General features: G+C 42.7%; 3 protein-coding genes, 2 long non-coding RNA genes and 1 pseudogene across 7 annotated transcripts; 2 read left to right on the top strand and 4 right to left on the bottom strand.

Moving 5' to 3' along the window:
• Positions 1-6: 6 nt before the first annotated feature.
• Positions 7-6066, bottom strand: LOC136195759 (cohesin subunit SA-1-like). The gene is made up of 31 exons (XM_065985219.1): positions 5901-6066; positions 5710-5850; positions 5558-5654; positions 5385-5509; positions 5164-5317; positions 5044-5111; positions 4906-4989; positions 4693-4766; positions 4515-4638; positions 4369-4467; positions 4232-4311; positions 4004-4173; positions 3513-3668; positions 3350-3453; positions 3193-3285; positions 2798-2887; positions 2690-2743; positions 2564-2632; positions 2450-2512; positions 2178-2393; positions 2027-2116; positions 1908-1971; positions 1750-1857; positions 1566-1693; positions 1403-1507; positions 1308-1346; positions 1166-1254; positions 976-1104; positions 565-815; positions 222-471; positions 7-169 (listed from the first exon to the last, which is right to left on the bottom strand). Exons 1-31 carry the CDS (start codon positions 5997-5999, stop codon positions 100-102), a joined length of 3483 nt encoding a protein of 1160 aa, XP_065841291.1. The 5' UTR covers positions 6000-6066; the 3' UTR covers positions 7-99.
• Positions 6067-6117: 51 nt separating this feature from the next.
• On the bottom strand, positions 6118-7024 carry LOC136195703 (uncharacterized). The gene is made up of 3 exons (XM_065985130.1): positions 6753-7024; positions 6494-6691; positions 6118-6442 (listed from the first exon to the last, which is right to left on the bottom strand). Exons 1-3 carry the CDS (start codon positions 6952-6954, stop codon positions 6162-6164), a joined length of 681 nt encoding a protein of 226 aa, XP_065841202.1. The 5' UTR covers positions 6955-7024; the 3' UTR covers positions 6118-6161.
• Positions 7025-7046: 22 nt separating this feature from the next.
• LOC136195704 (uncharacterized) lies at positions 7047-8882 on the bottom strand. 2 transcript variants are annotated; one of them, XR_010671930.1, is made up of 3 exons: positions 7600-8882; positions 7392-7487; positions 7047-7338 (listed from the first exon to the last, which is right to left on the bottom strand). XR_010671930.1 is itself a non-coding variant. In XM_065985132.1 (3 exons), the coding sequence occupies exons 1-3, from the start codon at positions 7829-7831 to the stop codon at positions 7097-7099; spliced, it is 570 nt and encodes a 189-aa protein (XP_065841204.1). In that variant the 5' UTR covers positions 7832-7885; the 3' UTR covers positions 7047-7096. The 2 variants fall into 2 exon arrangements, 1 of the variants encoding a protein (XP_065841204.1); XM_065985132.1 differs by having other exon boundaries at positions 7600-7885.
• Positions 8883-9103: 221 nt separating this feature from the next.
• Positions 9104-10443, bottom strand: LOC136195473 (aflatoxin B1 aldehyde reductase member 3-like; annotated as a pseudogene).
• A 573-nt stretch (positions 10444-11016) lies between these two features.
• On the top strand, positions 11017-12287 carry LOC136195762 (uncharacterized). The gene is made up of 3 exons (XR_010671938.1): positions 11017-11172; positions 11224-11284; positions 11352-12287. It is a non-coding gene; the product is annotated as an uncharacterized lncRNA (long non-coding RNA).
• A 70-nt stretch (positions 12288-12357) lies between these two features.
• On the top strand, positions 12358-14882 carry LOC136195763 (uncharacterized). 2 transcript variants are annotated; one of them, XR_010671940.1, is made up of 5 exons: positions 12358-12903; positions 12959-13740; positions 13802-13960; positions 14536-14589; positions 14641-14882. It is a non-coding gene; the product is annotated as an uncharacterized lncRNA (long non-coding RNA). The 2 variants fall into 2 exon arrangements; XR_010671939.1 differs by having other exon boundaries at positions 12358-13740; positions 14641-14871.
• Positions 14883-16269: the final 1387 nt, after the last annotated feature.

Below are 16269 nucleotides of genomic sequence, written 5' to 3' on the forward strand. Positions count from 1 at the left end.
CCCGTATTCAACTGCGAATTTCTTTTAATTAATACGGGTAAACATAAAGAACTATTAGGAAAGGTTATTCGTTGTTTTGATAATGACTAGATACACCTCCTAATTCCACTTATCTGAGAAGATGGTGTTTCCTTCAAGCTCCGTCATATCGGAGCGAAGGCGTCGATTCCTAAATCAAGAAGGCTCTATCACCCTCAATCGCAATTATAAATTCTTCTCACCCATGCGACGCGAGATCAGTGCTCTCTTCATTATACTCAACTTCATCTAACTCCTCGCCCTCTCCTTCATCTTCATCTTCTTCCTCTTTCTCAACATCACTATCGTCTTCACTCTGAGAACTTGTAGCACTGGCGTTGCTCGCCTCCTTTCGCGAAGAGAGAGAAGCGCTTTTTGCCGGAGAAATGCTCTTTGCCTTTCTCTTTGCCGGTGTGACGCCTTTTTTCGAACCGCGGCGCTTTCCTTTGCTCTCTGTAGACACCCCAATAAAAGTAAAATTAAAGAGTCTCCGTATATTACTGTAATTACAATTATTGTCATTATATATATATATAAAACCCTTACTTTTATCAGGTGCTCCAATCTTGGGCGCTCCAGCGTTTCCCACCCGAGCGACGATCCCTTTCTTTTTCTTTTTCCTCCCCGCTACTCCCGTCGGCTTCGCCGTTTTCTTTGCAGCTTTGGATTTTGACTTCTCCGCTGCGACTTCCTTCGCTCCCAATAAGAGACGATAATTTCTTAGCGGCTGCAAATCTTCTTCAAAATCCAAAGTGGAGAGAATCTCTTCAGATAGTCTAGCATCCAAATAAGGAAGACTGCAACACAAAGAACAATTGTTTAGTTGACCCCAGTGGACATTTCATGACTATCCACTTATAAGTTAGTGTACTGCATAATTAATAATTCGACTTTAGAACAGAGACATTTCCCTTACTACACGATTGACATTTAAAATCACTGATCATTTCTACTTACACTCCTTTATCCCCCGACTTGTCAATAGGAAGAAGTCTTGACGTGAACATGCCAGCCGTATTGAGAAAGGACAGACGATCTGGCGCCTCCGCGTCAGTCATGTTCGACAACGCGTACGCAATAGAATGCCTGGCGAAAACAGAAGTGTATACAACGGCGCACCTGTCACGACAATAATTCACATCGTTACCGGTGAAAAAGAATGATCTGTTCACGAGCTGACTGTTGACGAAGTCTGACTCCGTCACCCAAGAACGAAGCCAAATTCGATCCCAAGTCCTAACATTCCCAAAAGAATTAATTTGAGATTACCCTTATCGTAGTAGTAGTACCTTGAGCATCACTACGCTATCAGGATCTTCCTCATACGCCTAAAATGGGAGAACTTTCATGTAGCAATAATTAGTAGTACAGGTACGTTGATTACCATTTGACTGGCTTGAAGTGGGAACTTGTAATATGAATGGGGATGCTTCTCTCTCAGTTTCTCAGCCAGTGATTTGTAGATGGATTCGTACATCATGCTGTACGGCTAAAAAGAGAAGAACGAAATGTATAAATACATACCAAAAAAAGTCGTTGAGACAAACTTTGTAATTGTGTTTGAGCGCAAAAATTGCGACTTTCGACGACAGTACTTGACCCAGCTGAAGTCTCAGTAGTCCAGCAAGCGCTTCGCTCTGATAATGAAATTCGTCTACTTCCTCCTCTGTCATTTCTGAAAGGTTGATTATGAGAACTAATAAAACTTCTCGCAATTGAATATTCACTCACGTGTCGGCAAAAAATCGTTTTTGTCCGAACTGAACGAAAAGGATTCGACAAAATCAAGCAGAAAATCTTCGAATGGCTGATCGGAAGAAAAACTGACGTCACCAGGCCCTAAAGAGAATGACTTGATCGTTCTTCTACTAAATACAACGCAATCGCACTTCTTTCCCGTTTCTTCATTCGTTTCTCGTACACACTCATGTAATCCACGAGAGAAAGAAACGCCTAGAAAACGACATCGCCCAATACAACAAAATCCTTTTTTCGTTTGATCAACAACCTTTGGAGAAACTTCTTCTCCACTCTTCACGATTTCAACAGAATACTTCACGAATTTCTCCGTATTGACTTTGATCGAATCCAATACCGTCTACAACGTAAATGACAAAAATAAAGAGAGAAAACTGCTTCGTCGTCTTTCAAACAAATACCCGTCTCTCGAGAGCGCCGCGCGAAACAAACCACGTGAGAGCGTAATTCGCGCCAAAAAGAGCCAGCTCGACAATTTCCTCCGAAAGCGTCGACCACGACGAGAGAACTTTGTAAAATTCGTCGAAGCAATAGAGAACGTCGTCGTAGTGATACTTCAAGAGCATCGTCACCCGATGCAAAGCGGGAATCAGATCGGATTCGTCCAAATTCTCCTCCTACGTACAGTACACGCGGGTGTCGTAGAGTCGATAAGCGAAATATTTACACGTACGATTGTGACCATCCTTTTTAGATCGTCCGCCGCCTCGGTGCAAATTTCATGGCAAAACGTCACCTAATGGGCATTTTCCACGAAACTTCGTCGCGTCAAAGTATGTCGCGTTACCGCGGTGAAATGAGCTATAGCCGTCTCTTTGAGAAAGGGCACTAAAGATTGACAGGCGTTGTCGATGACCTTAATTGAAAGAAGAGTGAAACCCTCTCTATATGGCTTAATTAATGTAGTCGGTACTTTGGAGTTCGATGACTTTGTGATCGCTTCCTTCAGTTGAGCCCACAACTTTTCCTATTCCCGCGCGGAATGTGTCAAAAGAGACGCCAGTCGCTCTACGATGCTCACCGGAGAAATGTCCCACTCGTCGTAGTAATCGACGTAAAAATACGTTGGGATGGCAACGAGATGTTGCAAGACTCCTTCGTCTGCAGCAAACTAAAGAAAGAGATCAAACGTCACAAGCTAAGTAAGCAGAAAGCTTGTCGTTAAAAAGTAGTAATGTTTCACTACACAATTAAATCTGATGCCCAAGGCGCTTCAAATGATTGTGTACAGCAACGTGACTACTTATTAGTCCTTATGATTTTAAAAAGAAGGCTAAACTTCTTGTATCCGGACGCTCTTTGCGCAAAGTCTCAGCACAAAAGTTATTTCTGGTTCCAACCTGTTTAGTAGTAGTAGTACATAGGGTACGTCGTTTGTGTGCAGGTGGCTAATGCTGTGTGTATTCCATACATCACCTTATCAATGAGATCAGGTAAATTTTTCAAGAAGTGCTGGCACATCAGCTTTGATGTCTCTTCAATTTTTCGTTCGTCTGCTCTAGAAGGCTTCTAAAATTAAATGAACAAATTCAAAACATCAGTAATGGATCAAATAACATAAGAATCCGTTCACCTTCTTAGTCAGTCTCCGTTCTCTCGGTGGATCTCCACCCGTTGCTCTTATCACGCAGACTCGGATAATGTCGGCAAGAATTTCCTCCTGCGGACCCTGCATGCCTATTGTATTGCCAGAAATAAATTCCACGCGATAATGACTTTTACATTGGCCAACAAACCTCCTTCCAAAAGAAGGAACGTCATCGCTTTCCAGTCAGTCAGCAGTGGAAGGTCATCCCACAGAGAATCCACAACGTATTCCAAGGGAGTGTTGCTATGGTGATCCTCACACCACATGACCAGCATACACAGAGCCGTTTCTTCATTACTCCAATCTAGAAACGCAACAAAGAATCAATTATTATTTATAGATAGCGAATTAGGAATACTCTGTAGATAGCAATCATCTCTCTATACTGGGAGCCAAAGGTACATAATAGTGACACATCTATACTGTACAGTAAAGCCTCGGTCTGAATAGTAGACAATGTGTCCACTAAAAGAGGACCACTAATTAGCTTCTCAAAATATATATATAATAAGCACTAGTTGAACAGGTTTCCTATGCTAAATGTATTATATTGGTTTAATTAATTAATTAATTAATTAAACGGCCTGTGACACGCTTTCAAAGTCTGCAAAAAGAGCCGGCTGTATGCACCGCGTTCACCTGTGCAATTCAATTCGGAATCGGCCGACTCCTCTTTCCACGACTCGACGCTATCGTCCGACAAGTACGTGCGCTGAAAAAAGCGTCCGGCAGCGTGGCTTCTCGACGGCTTCGCCGAGAGCATCAGTCTCGCGATGGCGTCGCAGGTCGCCTTCGCCAAAGGATCGAACCTTGCAAGAACAGAGACTCAAATATGACGTATCGAGAGTAAAATAGACCTAAGCTTACGTCATCAACTGCTCCACTATTTCGAATGCTTGCAATGTGACGCGCTCGTCGACGTCTCGTAGCATCTCGACGAGACGGTCCTCGAGAAAATAGATAATAAAGACAAGGATTTATTGATTAATGACTGATCTATCAACTTTGAATCGTTCGGTGAAATCCGACAGCTTGCCTTGGTTTTGGGGATCAAGGAAGACGTTGAGAAGAGCAGCAAGAGTTTCGTGACGCACGTCGCCACTCTGACATTAGCACAATTACTTTCCAAGTACAGTCACGCCAATGCTACCTTATCATATAGTGCCCAACCCAAATATTTGAGATATTTGTCTTGCACAAATTCCTCTTTGCACTGGACCATCCATTCGCCTAGTTGGATGACGCCAGTTGTTCGAATGTCAGGTCGAATGTCCCTTTTATAGCAGTTATCATCGATTTCATTTTTGCCAATATGTTGACGCAGGTACTTGGTTCTGTGCTTCAAAATTTGTGTGGATACTTCTTCCATGATTTCCATAATCGTTTCAATGTCTTTGTTCAGCTAATAAAGAATTACGTTACACAATCATAAAGTTTATTGCTTCAATGTATTCTATGGGTAAATACACTGTAATTAATTCATTAAGCCTCTAATTGAAGGTTTACACTACATGATTATATTAATTAATGATTTTCCATACATCTCTGATTTGCAATTCCAAAATTTCAATTCGTTGACTGGAAACCTTTTTCTTTGACTTGGCTCTTTCCGCAATCAAATGAGACTATCAAAAAAAGCAATTTCCCAGACTGCCACATATAAAACATTTTGACAAGACTTCGTGCTGTTCGGCTGTTGTTTGTTTCTTCTCCAAAATCGATCCCAAACCGGTCACAATGCTCAGTCCTAAAAAAATCCCGCGTCTTCACAAGAAGACGTAATAAGAAGCAATTTCTACCAATAAAAGTGCCCGTATGCCGGAAAGGATAACACGCGGAGAGCGAAAGATGAATAGCCCACGAGAGAAAAGTTTCCTGGAAAAAATCGTCGTCGATCATCCCCTTGGCAACGCACTGCTGAACGAACTCTTGAACAAACAATCCCAGATTATACTAAAAAAAAATAAAAACACATTGTAAGTACTAACTGTAGAAATAGAGTAAGGGAACAGGTCCTGACTTTAAAATTCTTATGAGGTTTTCCCCGCGAAAGAATCGGATGCGGGCCTTGTAGAACATTGGCCACGTGGCCATGGATCACTGGAGCAATGTCCTCAGCATATACTTCATCAATGTCCAGAGAGCCTAAATACAATTATTACTTTTATATTTATTTCCTAATTTTTTGACTACCTTTCCAACCGCAAGACTCCAACAAGAATTCCACAATTTCGATTACGGCCTCGTCGCGCGTTTCTTCAAACTTGTCAAACCAGCCAAACAAGACAACCTGGGGGGAGGGGAAAGGAATCCTTGTCGCTGTTATCGCCACTCTAAATTCTTACATCGAACTTTTCCGCTTTTTCGTTCGTCACGACGTCGAACAATTTCACTTTGGTTCGCCCTCCCGATTTTTTTCCTCGTTTCCTCGGAGACGGTTTCTCTCCCCCTTCGTTCGTACGACGGCCCGGGTCGTCCTCGCCTGACTAAACGAGAACGGTAACGAAATTCTGTTTTCGCGGCGAAGACGACGCACGTCCGACGCCGTTTCGGCGTTCTCGTTCTTTTTCGAGCGTTTCGTCGACGAATGGGACGCCGTCGGCTTGCGCTTCGACGCTGCTTTCTTCGGAGGCATCGCTTCGGGACGAGAGCTGCTTCTAGCGAAATGGCGCGCGCGGCGAAATGCGAACAGCTGAAGGAATTCGGTGTTTGCGCTAGTGGTGTCCCGGATCGGTGTCCCGGCGTTCAAAACATGGATAAATGATTTTTTATCTCTGTGGTGTAATGTTGATAATTTTTACACTACATTCGTACTAAAAGCGAATTGATCTCGTGGAGATTCTCCTACAATTTCCTCGGCAATCTCCTTCTTCCCAATTTTTATGAGAGCTTGTTCAACTTGTTCTCTAGCCTTCTCCTTTTCGTCAGGTCTAAAAGCGGACTGAAACTTTCTCAAGAGTTCCCAAATGACTCGCTCTAAATCTCTCTCGTAGTTGGCCTCGATCACTTCAACAGCCGATTCCTCGATTTCGAGCTCACTCGCTAATTGCCAATAGCTCTTACCAATATGACGAGCAACTATAACAGTATACATGAAGAAACGGAAGAGACACAGCACTGAGATAAAACCTGTCTGCAAAAAAGGCCACAGCTTTGATGCGGTTTTGGTTCTCGAATCTCTCGGTGAACTGGACGATCGATCGGACATCGGTTGAGGCAACGACGCAGCTTGGCCTTGAGCTTCTTCAGCTCGACCTCGAGGTACTTCAGCTCGACCTTGAGGCACTTCCGCTCGATTTTGAGCCACGTGGCCTTGAGCTTCTTGACCTGCACACGATAGCGTACACAATCAATAAAGGAATGTTGATAAAATCGTTGGAGCACTGACTTCCATAGTATGTCCTTCCAAAGAAGAAATTGGCCTGTGAATGACCGTGCACGTTGATGTCGCCAGACATGGACGAGTCAGAGGCTCTAGTTTTGTTTTCGGACGCTTGCTGCGGAGTGCTTGTTGCTGGTTCGGAAGCGTTCGCTTCCTGTTTTGCAGTTTCCTCAAAATAAGCGGGAGTTAAAAGACGATTAGAACTCATAGGACCGAAAAAAGGGCCAGCGAAAACGCGATAAACTGCACTAAAGAATAAAAAACCACTGCTGCTTCAGTAGTAGCGTGCGCTAATTCGAATTCGATCTATCAGATTTATTTCATTACTCCATTACTCTTTAGTTCCACAACTACTTCATTTTTCCAATATCATACACAATATCATTGCGCTCTATTTCTCTGAGAGCCTTCAAAACTGTGGCCTTTCCTTTCTGCTCATCTCCCTGGCATTTACGTTGGAACTTGAGCATCAGATTCCATATAACTCGTTCTAGATCTCTAGGATGATTTCGTTCCATTAGCTCCACGTCCCCTTGACTTATACCCAGTTCAATAGCCAAACTCCAATAATCTCTACCAATTTGCTTCACAACTAAACCAGAAACTGTAAAACAACAATTAATCAATAAATAGAAGAAGCACAACCTTTTCTCAAAAACGACCACATCTCAGGTTCACCTTGCTCAGCTATCCCTCCCATTGGTGATGACAACGGCTGTGGCACTCCAACAATGGTGTGAGCTGAGCATGAACAGCGAAAAAAATATTACTACATAACATTTGTTATTTTACTGTTTTGATTTTGATTATTGAGTAAATAAATATCCCTCTAATCACGTGCTCTAATACATACGTGAATTTCCCTGAATTTGATAAACTGTCGCCTTTTGCATGAAAACAGTAGCTGAACCGTGATCTCTCACGTTGATATTGCCCGTGAAACCGCTCGGAGAATCGTGACGAGGCTCGGTGTTGCCAGCAGAAGCTGTTGCACCTCCTCCGACTGCAGCACATTGCGGCGCAGCTGAGCTTTCTTGCGGACTGTCGGTAAAATGAGCGGGTGGAAGCAGTCGCTCCGGATTCATGTATATAAAAAGTATGAAGCGGAAAAAAGCAACAAAAAGCCGTAGGGATCTAACGCGCGCTAGGACTCCGCATATGACTGTTGTTTACCATTTAGGTGTAACCTGATTTTCTAACAACATGCCATACAAAAGTCCCACGCAGTCATTTTTAAATCCAAAAACGGTGGACTTTTTCCCCGACGTCTTGAGACGATCGTACAAAGCGACGTCCGACTTGACCCACGCAACGTTCGTACTTCCTGACTCCGATTCCAAATCAAGGGTATTCAACTGAAAACAAACGAATCCGAATATGCGACCGTTCGTGTAGATAGCCTGTCCAGCCAAGGGAACGTCCAAAACTTTGCCCATCGCAGTGAGACCACTCGAAACTCCGAAAGCAGCCAGTCGAGAAAATAAATACATAATCGACTTAAATAGCAACTGATCAGCTGACCAGCCAAACGAATCAATAATAAAACCGGTGTGAGGATATAGAAGATTATTGCACGTCGTCATTCCTCCTGTTGTGACGTCATTTGAAATTTTCTGTCGACTAAGATCAAAACATAGCGATGCGATGTCGCGATGATGACGCTCTCGAGTGAAGTCCGTCGATTCGCTGAAGGGAGCTAGTTTGCTACGGGTGAACGTTTCGTAGTCGGCCATGTGCCCGCCCACGTGTATCGTCTCGTCGAACCGATTCCACGTAAACGACACGGGCGATCCGGTCGCAGTTTGAACATTTTGAAATCGCGACGGAAAGAGAGCGTGAAAACTTCGCGTTAGATTGAGATAGAGACTTCTGGCGACGAACTCGCGATTCGGATGGTCGTCTTGCGTAGCGTAGTGCCGAATTTCGGGAATTATTGGACGTGCGTGCTTGGAAAGAGACTCGATCGGAGCCGAGGCGGAAGACGCTTCGATGCGAGACGGTAACGCGTCGACGAGAACGGACTTTGTCAAGAGCTCGGCTTTGAGACGTGGCTCTACGACTAGGGTTTTCGGATGAACGACGAGAGCGTTTACTAGACGAGACACTCTAGGACCTGTGAGTTGCATCGAAACTCTTTATCCGGGAGGACGAAGAGTTCTGAACAAATCTATGATCAAATAATTTATCGCGAAATTTACTGGCGCACGTAGAACTGACTTCCTGTGGGCATGCTGTGGCTCTAATCGCATATATCAGTGAAAAAAGCAATCCAATCGACGAAAATATTAATCAGGACATTGAGTCTTGGCCATATCCCACGCAGTGTCAAAAGCAGACACAACGAACCAAAAGAATTATTATCCTAATAAAAACTTTATGTCATGCAACAATACTCTCACTCACCAGGCTCCAAAGGACCTCCTTCACAAGCAGCCAAATTTTCTACCATCTGCTCATAGTTAGACGTTACAAAAACAATCCCATCTAGAAATTTTCTCAACTCTAATGTGAAAGAAACCGTTCTGTTCAACATGGAATGATGTTTGAGCCAACGCAGGGAAGCGTCAGTCAGTGAGACTCGCTGCGCTCTCCATTGTCATTCAAACCATACGCGTCCTTCAAAGCCTTGGAAATTCCACGAAAGTTGTGCTCCTTCCATTACTTACATTGAAACCTTGACAAGAATGACCAGGTGTGCACCTGTACGTACATGCACATGTAATTAAAATTTACCCGTCGGTCATCAAGCCTCCCATTCCAAAAAATCGACTAACTGGCTGCTCTTCTGGTTTGTTGACTGATTCAAATTTGTACTTTCCAGTCAAAAGCCTGCCGGGCAGCTGAAAGGAAAAATCTACCGTAATAGGTATTTTCTCTGCTCAGCATCTTACTGACAGGATGATATGCATAGAAGCGCATTCCTTAATGACACAGTGCGGGAATCAATTCCTTTTCAACTGATCTAAACCTCGTTAGGGCATTATACATGGGTACCCTGACACACTGTTGGTAATACCCATCCATTTCGCTGACAGATGCAACAGATTTCCGCCTAAAAAGCAGCATGCTCCTTACTCGTTCAGATAAAAATGATAAGACTTACCACTTGCCACGCAGAACAATTAGACAAGGCCAATTCTTTAAATTTGCCTTCTAACAACCCATTTTACAATCTCACATGTCCGTCTAGAGCAAATTTTATTCCTACTACCTTTATATAGCTGATGACACGCTTGAAGTCTCTCCTCTATTGGTGTGTTGTGGTCCGGCACATGCAAGTAGAAAATATCAACGCACTTTGATTGGAGACAGTGGAGAGACTCCGACATTTGAGCAGCAATTCCGGTTGCATCTAAAGAAATAGGTTAAATCACACCCAACGCCAAACTGGACAAACAAGAAGTGTATGGGTTTGCCTTGGTGGCAATAAAAGCAGCACCTAAAATGACCTAATTCCTGTACTTTGCTTTTGATTGAATCTGGAAACTCTCCAATGATTTTTTGGTCATTCCGTCTGAGTACCTAGAATTTCACTTTGTCGACGTTAATTAAAAGGATAAGTCCTTTTTTGTATATTCTTGCAGTGTCGAGCTCGAAGTAACCCTTGCTGAGAAACAATTCGACGATTTTCTGGCTCTACGTGAGCGAAACTCGAAACTCTGCAGTGGATTTAAAAACGGGGGTGCGTGGGGGCAAAGCCTCCAGAAAAAAATTTTAGGGGGCAGAAGATCATAAACAATTCAATAAACAAATTTTTCGCTCGCTCAAATTTCTAACGTCACGGATACATAAGAAAAACATAGCACTGACAGCTGCCATTTTAAGTTTTGCACCTCAGTTTTGCACCTCAGTTTCGCACCTTTCTAATAATGAATGCTTGCGGCTCTTAAGTGAACATCTCCTTTAGGTAAAACTTTATAAAACGATTTCCTTTACTTGCATCAGAGTTTTTGTCAACCGTCGTCAGAGTAATGACTCGTTTGACCTCAGTAAAACCATTAGGAGTAAATATTTTCTCTCATAGGAATTAGTGTTGGAGAAGCAGGAGCGTTTGAAAGAGACTATGAAGATGATGGGATTGGGTAATGCAGGTCAGTTCATTCAAGCGATGTCGAATTTGTAGAACAAGCCACGCTGCGCAATGTTAGCGTAGAAGTCGAAGCAAATCAAACATGCAATCTGTCACTGGAAATGCAATGATTAATAATGACAGGCAAATGTGGGCGTTCTTGTCTTTCACCGTAAGCAAATACGCATGCGCTAAACGGCCACTTCCTTCTAATATCCTCTATGGCAGCAGCTTTAGAGACGGGAAGGCAGAAGTCACTAAAGATTGTCTTTGTCGGAAGCAGCAGCGTTGGGAAAACCTCTCTTTTTGTCCAGTTTCGTCATAAGGGCTTTGTTGGGTCTCCGGAAATAACTATGAGTAATGGCAGTGGTTACCAGGGATTAGAGACTACCTAAAATGTTTCCGTAGATGCCGATGTGGCAGATACTCATGTTTTCGTGGATAACGTTCTGCACAAGATAAAGCTGTGGTGCCTATATAATATTCCTCCTTACTTGCTTACAAAGCAAAAATCGATTGATCTATACTTAATTAAGGGACACTGGCGATATCGAAAGGCGTTCTAACCGTATACTAAATCTTCATTTACGAGGAGCGCAGGCACGTAGTAAAAAAGACATAAGTCGACCTTCGTAGATAGAGTCCCGTATCAAAAGTCGGATAACATCAAATCTCGGACAGCTTCGCGCGCTCCCTGCTTGACAGGGCCGACTGCGCGTCAGTTATTTTGAAAGCTAAAGTGATTAAAAGGGTTAGGGAGTATCTCTGGCACACGGCTAGCAAGAAGGGTTTGTTTGTTATTTTTTCGGGTAGTCTAAGCATAGATGGATGTTCTAAGCTCGAACGGACACCGTCACATCCGGACAGTGGGATTTTCTCGTCAACCGTACACTTTGCGACATATCAATCAAAAGCGATGTCTATATATACGTACGCCGATCGACCTGCGGTCGCCGAAAAGAGGCCCCTCTGTATCAAGAGTCGGGCACTTCTAAATTGGATTCTATTCGACAAGTCCATCATGATGTAACTCGAAAATTCTGATAAAACAAGCGAAAGTGGCTAAAATTATAATTATTGTCCCGCAAATCGTACTTGCAATCGTCGTTATTGAGCTTCTAACGCACTTTTGTAGATTGCGTGGCATCGATTAGAGCTCTTCGCAGTTTTTTTTATCAAGGATTCCGGGTCCCTTACACACATTTTAGTCGGTTTTCTCAAAGGGCACAGGCGAGCAGTAAATCTTGTTAGTATCCAGTGCATGGTGGATCAAAGTGGGGTCTCGAGACTCCCCTTTTTTAGACTTGAAAAGATTTTTTGTGACAAGAAGAATTTTTAGATGAAAGCGCCTTACAAACACGGAGTTATGCGAACTGCGGTGACCAATGGGCGATTAGCAATTAGCCCAGAACCGCGGAAATTTAGCCAAAAAAACAACGCCCTCTAAAAAATTTTCTGCTTGGAGGCGACGCTCCCAGACCCCCCCCCCCCCCCCCCCCCCCTCCCATTTGAAACTGCATCCGTCACTGGTAACACCCGCAGAGCTCGGATTGGTGTCTCGCGATGAACGAAACTATGTTGGTTTAGTCGAATGCGAGTACTGTTGCTCGATTTAAGACTTTTCTTATATGCCGCCACTTTTGCTTGATTCTTATCTTTCCTTAGCGTATTAGGCTTACATCACGGATACTAGAAGTGCTTACATGCACTTACCGAAGAGAATCCAGTTTAGTCCGACTCTTGATATAGAAGTGCGTCAACTGCCTATTTTCAAACTGGATTTTTTCGGCGACCGCAGGTCGGACCAGCGTTGATACTCTAAACGGAATCGCTAAGTAGAGGTAGAAAATAGAGCTTTCGATCAGTAAGCGGTTTCTTTCTCAAAGTGTACGGTTTAGCAGAAAATCTCGATGTCCGGAATATGAGGATGTCCGTTCGAGATTAGATTACGCGAGGAAACAGACAAAAAACCCTTCTTGCTTCTATGTGCGATTCGATGACTCCGCAACTGCTGTATGCCAGAGATGCTACTCACCTAAGCTTTAAAATGAACTGACACACAGTCGGCCCTGCCAAGCAGGGAACCCGGTAAGCTAGCTGAGATTTGATGTTGTCCGACGTTTGATACGGGACTCTGACCTAGATCTAAGCGTTCTCTCTCACGTGATTCAAGCGCTTACTTCGGCTCCTTCCACTTCCACTGCTCTAATAAATTAATAAGAGAGCTCTAGCACTAGTGTGGGGCTCTTTAATTAATTATTTGATAGTACACTATACTGACTACTACAGTAATTCTAGTCTTCTTTCCTAGTCCAGCATTGACTGCAATTTCTGTTCTAAAACTGAGCTCTCTTATTAGATAATTCTAACTTACGCGATGGCCGTTTGTTGAAGCAAGCAAATACAAATGTTTATGCCCTTTACTTATCTCTACACCGCCAATATTAACTAAGTACGGTGTAGCGTCTAAAAACAGTGTACATACCTATGCAAGGTTTGCTTTTTAGTTTTAAAAGTGTGCACAGAAAACGTTTTGTATTATATTTTTGCGCAAAAAAATGCATTGGGTAAGTTACAACGAGGCAAAGGGGGCAAACGCCAAAGACCAGATAAGCACAAAACCCATTCGTCGGAAATAAACATCCCTAAACCTGACAAAAATGCATTATTCAATCTTCCTAAATGCCTGACAAACCTGAAATAACGAACAACAAGCGGCAATTAAAAAACAGCTATGAAATATATTTATATTTATAAGGAGCAGGGAAGTAGGGGAAGGAAACGTACAAGGCATTCTTTTATAGAGGCTACTCAACTAATTGCAAACGTGTGCCGTGTGACCTACAGGGAGTCATTGTTGTGTTTGATATAACGTCAAAGGAGACATTTGAAGACACTCCTCAGTGGATTGAACAAGTGGAGGGGGTTAAAACACTATTCTGTTTATTAATTAAAGCAATAATATAATATTAAAACTCTACCTTAGGGGGCCGATCCAGGTTACGAAATGATTCTTGTTGGAAACAAAAGAGACGCTGAAAATTTGCGTCAAGTTTCGCTTCATGATGGGATGAAAATGGCGAATAAGTATTTTATACCATACGTAGAGACAAGTGCCAAAATAGGATCAGAAGATATTGAAAAGGTAAAAATAAAACATTTAGGACTAAAGAAAAAGAAATTGTTATTAAGCAGGCCTATTATTAAAATAATCTTCAACACAACAACCAATCGCGAACGCATGATTGACAGTGATTGGCCAAAACAAAAAGTGTTCTCTCCGTTAGTCTGTAGAGCTGTTTAGCGGACTTACACTAACCACAATTACAATGCGTAACTGAGAAAGAATTACGGGAAATTTCAACCTAGGATAGCAACTATAGAGAGAATGGCGGATGAATCTGCCCTTTTTCCGTAGCCAGCAGACACTTAGGTTTACTGCTTTTTCCCATTTAGTGAAAGTAGGTGTTTGCTGCGTATATATTCGATTTGTAGTAGACAGTCTGTCTGTTTGACTGAAACGGAGAGAACAGCTTCGTAATTCGTAATTGCGGAAGTCTTTTTAATATTTCTTTCTTTCGCTGTAATAACCAACACTTTATTTTGTCCATGGCAACGTTACTATAATTTTTAGTGGATTTTAAGAGCACCGATTGTCCGTTAATTAATGAACATCTGGTGTTTCTTTAATTAAACAACGTTATGATCACTCTTCTTTAGGTTGTATCAAATCTTGTTCGCAAAATTATTAAACGGCAGACTGACAAATTCATCGTGAGAAACAGTTACTGATCTCACAAAACGAGAATATAACACTCTTTGTAGGAATCTGTGCAGGAGACTGCTAATGCTCTCGTTTTCAAATTAAACGTGCCAGGAAAAGAAGAGAAGAAAAAGAAGAGCAGTTGCTCATGTTAAATAGCAGCTGTTGCAGCAAAGAAACTCCAATATACTGTAGTAACTTCTTGTGTTTTGCTTGTAGCTCAATGAATGGCTGAGTCCCTTTATATTGCAATAATCGAATTTTTCTCTTAATGTCAAACTGCCGAACACGTTATCAACGTCAGAAATCACACTCTCTGTTTGAGTAGCCGTTGAAGCTTCTGCCGCCTCGGTTAGCGTTTCACGCGATAACCACCGTTCCAAAGAGAAACAAGCATTTTCTGAGCAAACGGAAGTGGCAGAAGCGTCAAACGCTACTCAACACAGGGAGTGACATCGCTTCCGTTGATGTCTGTTCAGCAGTTTGTTATCAAAAGAAAAATTTCGATGACTGTATCGATCGTGCTTTTTCCAAAACACGAGGATTTTGCATTTGTTCCACCCGGAACAATGTACCTATAGAGCCTAAAAAATAAGAGGCACCGGCGGAAAGAAAGCAATCAAAAGGAACACGGCCGGGAAATGCCGCGACTCGAAAATCGAAACGAAAGGTGTTCGAAGCTCAAAACAAAGCGAACTGATAGGCATTAGGAAACTGACCACCACAATCAAATCGAGAGAAACGCCAACGTGAATAGATCCAAAGAAAAAACGCTCTTCGAAAAAACCTGAATCTGTTAGCGCGCGCTCGTGAAAATCCCCCTCCGGGCAGGGGGGGTTTTGCACTAAAGTGCGCTAGGAACACGCCCCTACCTGAAATCTTCGTTTTTTCTCTTGAAACACACTATTGTAGCGGTTGATAGGAGCATAACTTAGCACAAACAGCGCACTGGCCAATTTTCGCATTTCTTTGTTGTGGCATATCGCTGCACGGGCTTCTGACCTAATCGGCTCCTGCAGCCCGTTTTTTTCTACCAGGTCGCTGCTTTTTTTTGCAGCTGCAGTTTCTTCAATGTTCTAGTAAGAAGTCTCGTTATTGATTTAAGCCATGCAAGATCTGATTCTGAAGATGTAGACAAGGACTCGAAAATGGGAGGTGGCGATACAGTTCTGTGCAAAGAATCAAACATGATCGATTGTATTCAGTTGACTAGGACACTGATTAGTTGATTTCTGAAGGCAGTATAATAGCCATTCAGTGAGTGGAAGACCCGACGGCGCAATTGCATGGCGTCTACTGGGGATGCTATATGTGGCTTATAATAGCTTCTATATTAGAGTACCCATGTTCTTCTCTTCACAATAATTTAATCTGTAACAAGAAAACTGACCTCTTACAACTTTTAGAAAAGGACTTTAGGCTGACGACGCTATAATTTTCAAAGTAGAAACAAATTATCATCTGCAGGCACTTCTAAGAGAAGGACGTACTCTAATATTTCAGCTTCTGTAAACTATCAATTGGGAAGAGACGCCGTGATCGATTGTAACCAAGTTGAAGGTATTCATTATGGCCGCATACCTCAAGGCTTCCGGTTCGTTTATTAGGCTAGTATAGGGCATCTGTGCCGCTGGACATGCAGCACAGAAAAGCCAGGCATTCCTTAGTTAATTTCTTCATAAATATCGGTC

The sequence above is a fragment of the Oscarella lobularis genome, chromosome 14, assembly GCF_947507565.1.
Source record: "Oscarella lobularis chromosome 14, ooOscLobu1.1, whole genome shotgun sequence".
Taxonomy (NCBI): Eukaryota; Metazoa; Porifera; class Homoscleromorpha; order Homosclerophorida; family Oscarellidae; genus Oscarella; species Oscarella lobularis.

Bases quoted from the DNA above. Each gene is read 5' to 3' on its own strand.
- LOC136195759 (XM_065985219.1), bottom strand. From the start codon at position 5,999: ATGCCTCCGAAGAAAGCAGCGTCGAAGCGCAAGCCGACGGCGTCCCAT. The intron at 1,347-1,402 runs GTAATCAACGTA...CTCCCATTTTAG, and splicing joins CACTTCAAGCCAGTCAAATG to GCGTATGAGGAAGATCCTGA. The intron at 170-221 runs GTGAGAAGAATT...TTCTTGATTTAG, and splicing joins ACTGATCTCGCGTCGCATGG to GAATCGACGCCTTCGCTCCG.
- LOC136195703 (XM_065985130.1), bottom strand. From the start codon at position 6,954: ATGAGTTCTAATCGTCTTTTAACTCCCGCTTATTTTGAGGAAACTGCA. The intron at 6,692-6,752 runs GTCAGTGCTCCA...TATCGTGTGCAG, and splicing joins TGGAAGGACATACTATGGAA to GTCAAGAAGCTCAAGGCCAC. The intron at 6,443-6,493 runs GTTTTATCTCAG...ATACTGTTATAG, and splicing joins GTGGCCTTTTTTGCAGACAG to TTGCTCGTCATATTGGTAAG.
- LOC136195704 (XM_065985132.1), bottom strand. From the start codon at position 7,831: ATGAATCCGGAGCGACTGCTTCCACCCGCTCATTTTACCGACAGTCCG. The intron at 7,488-7,599 runs GTATGTATTAGA...GTTCATGCTCAG, and splicing joins TCAAATTCAGGGAAATTCAC to CTCACACCATTGTTGGAGTG. The intron at 7,339-7,391 runs GTTGTGCTTCTT...TTTCTGGTTTAG, and splicing joins GTGGTCGTTTTTGAGAAAAG to TTGTGAAGCAAATTGGTAGA.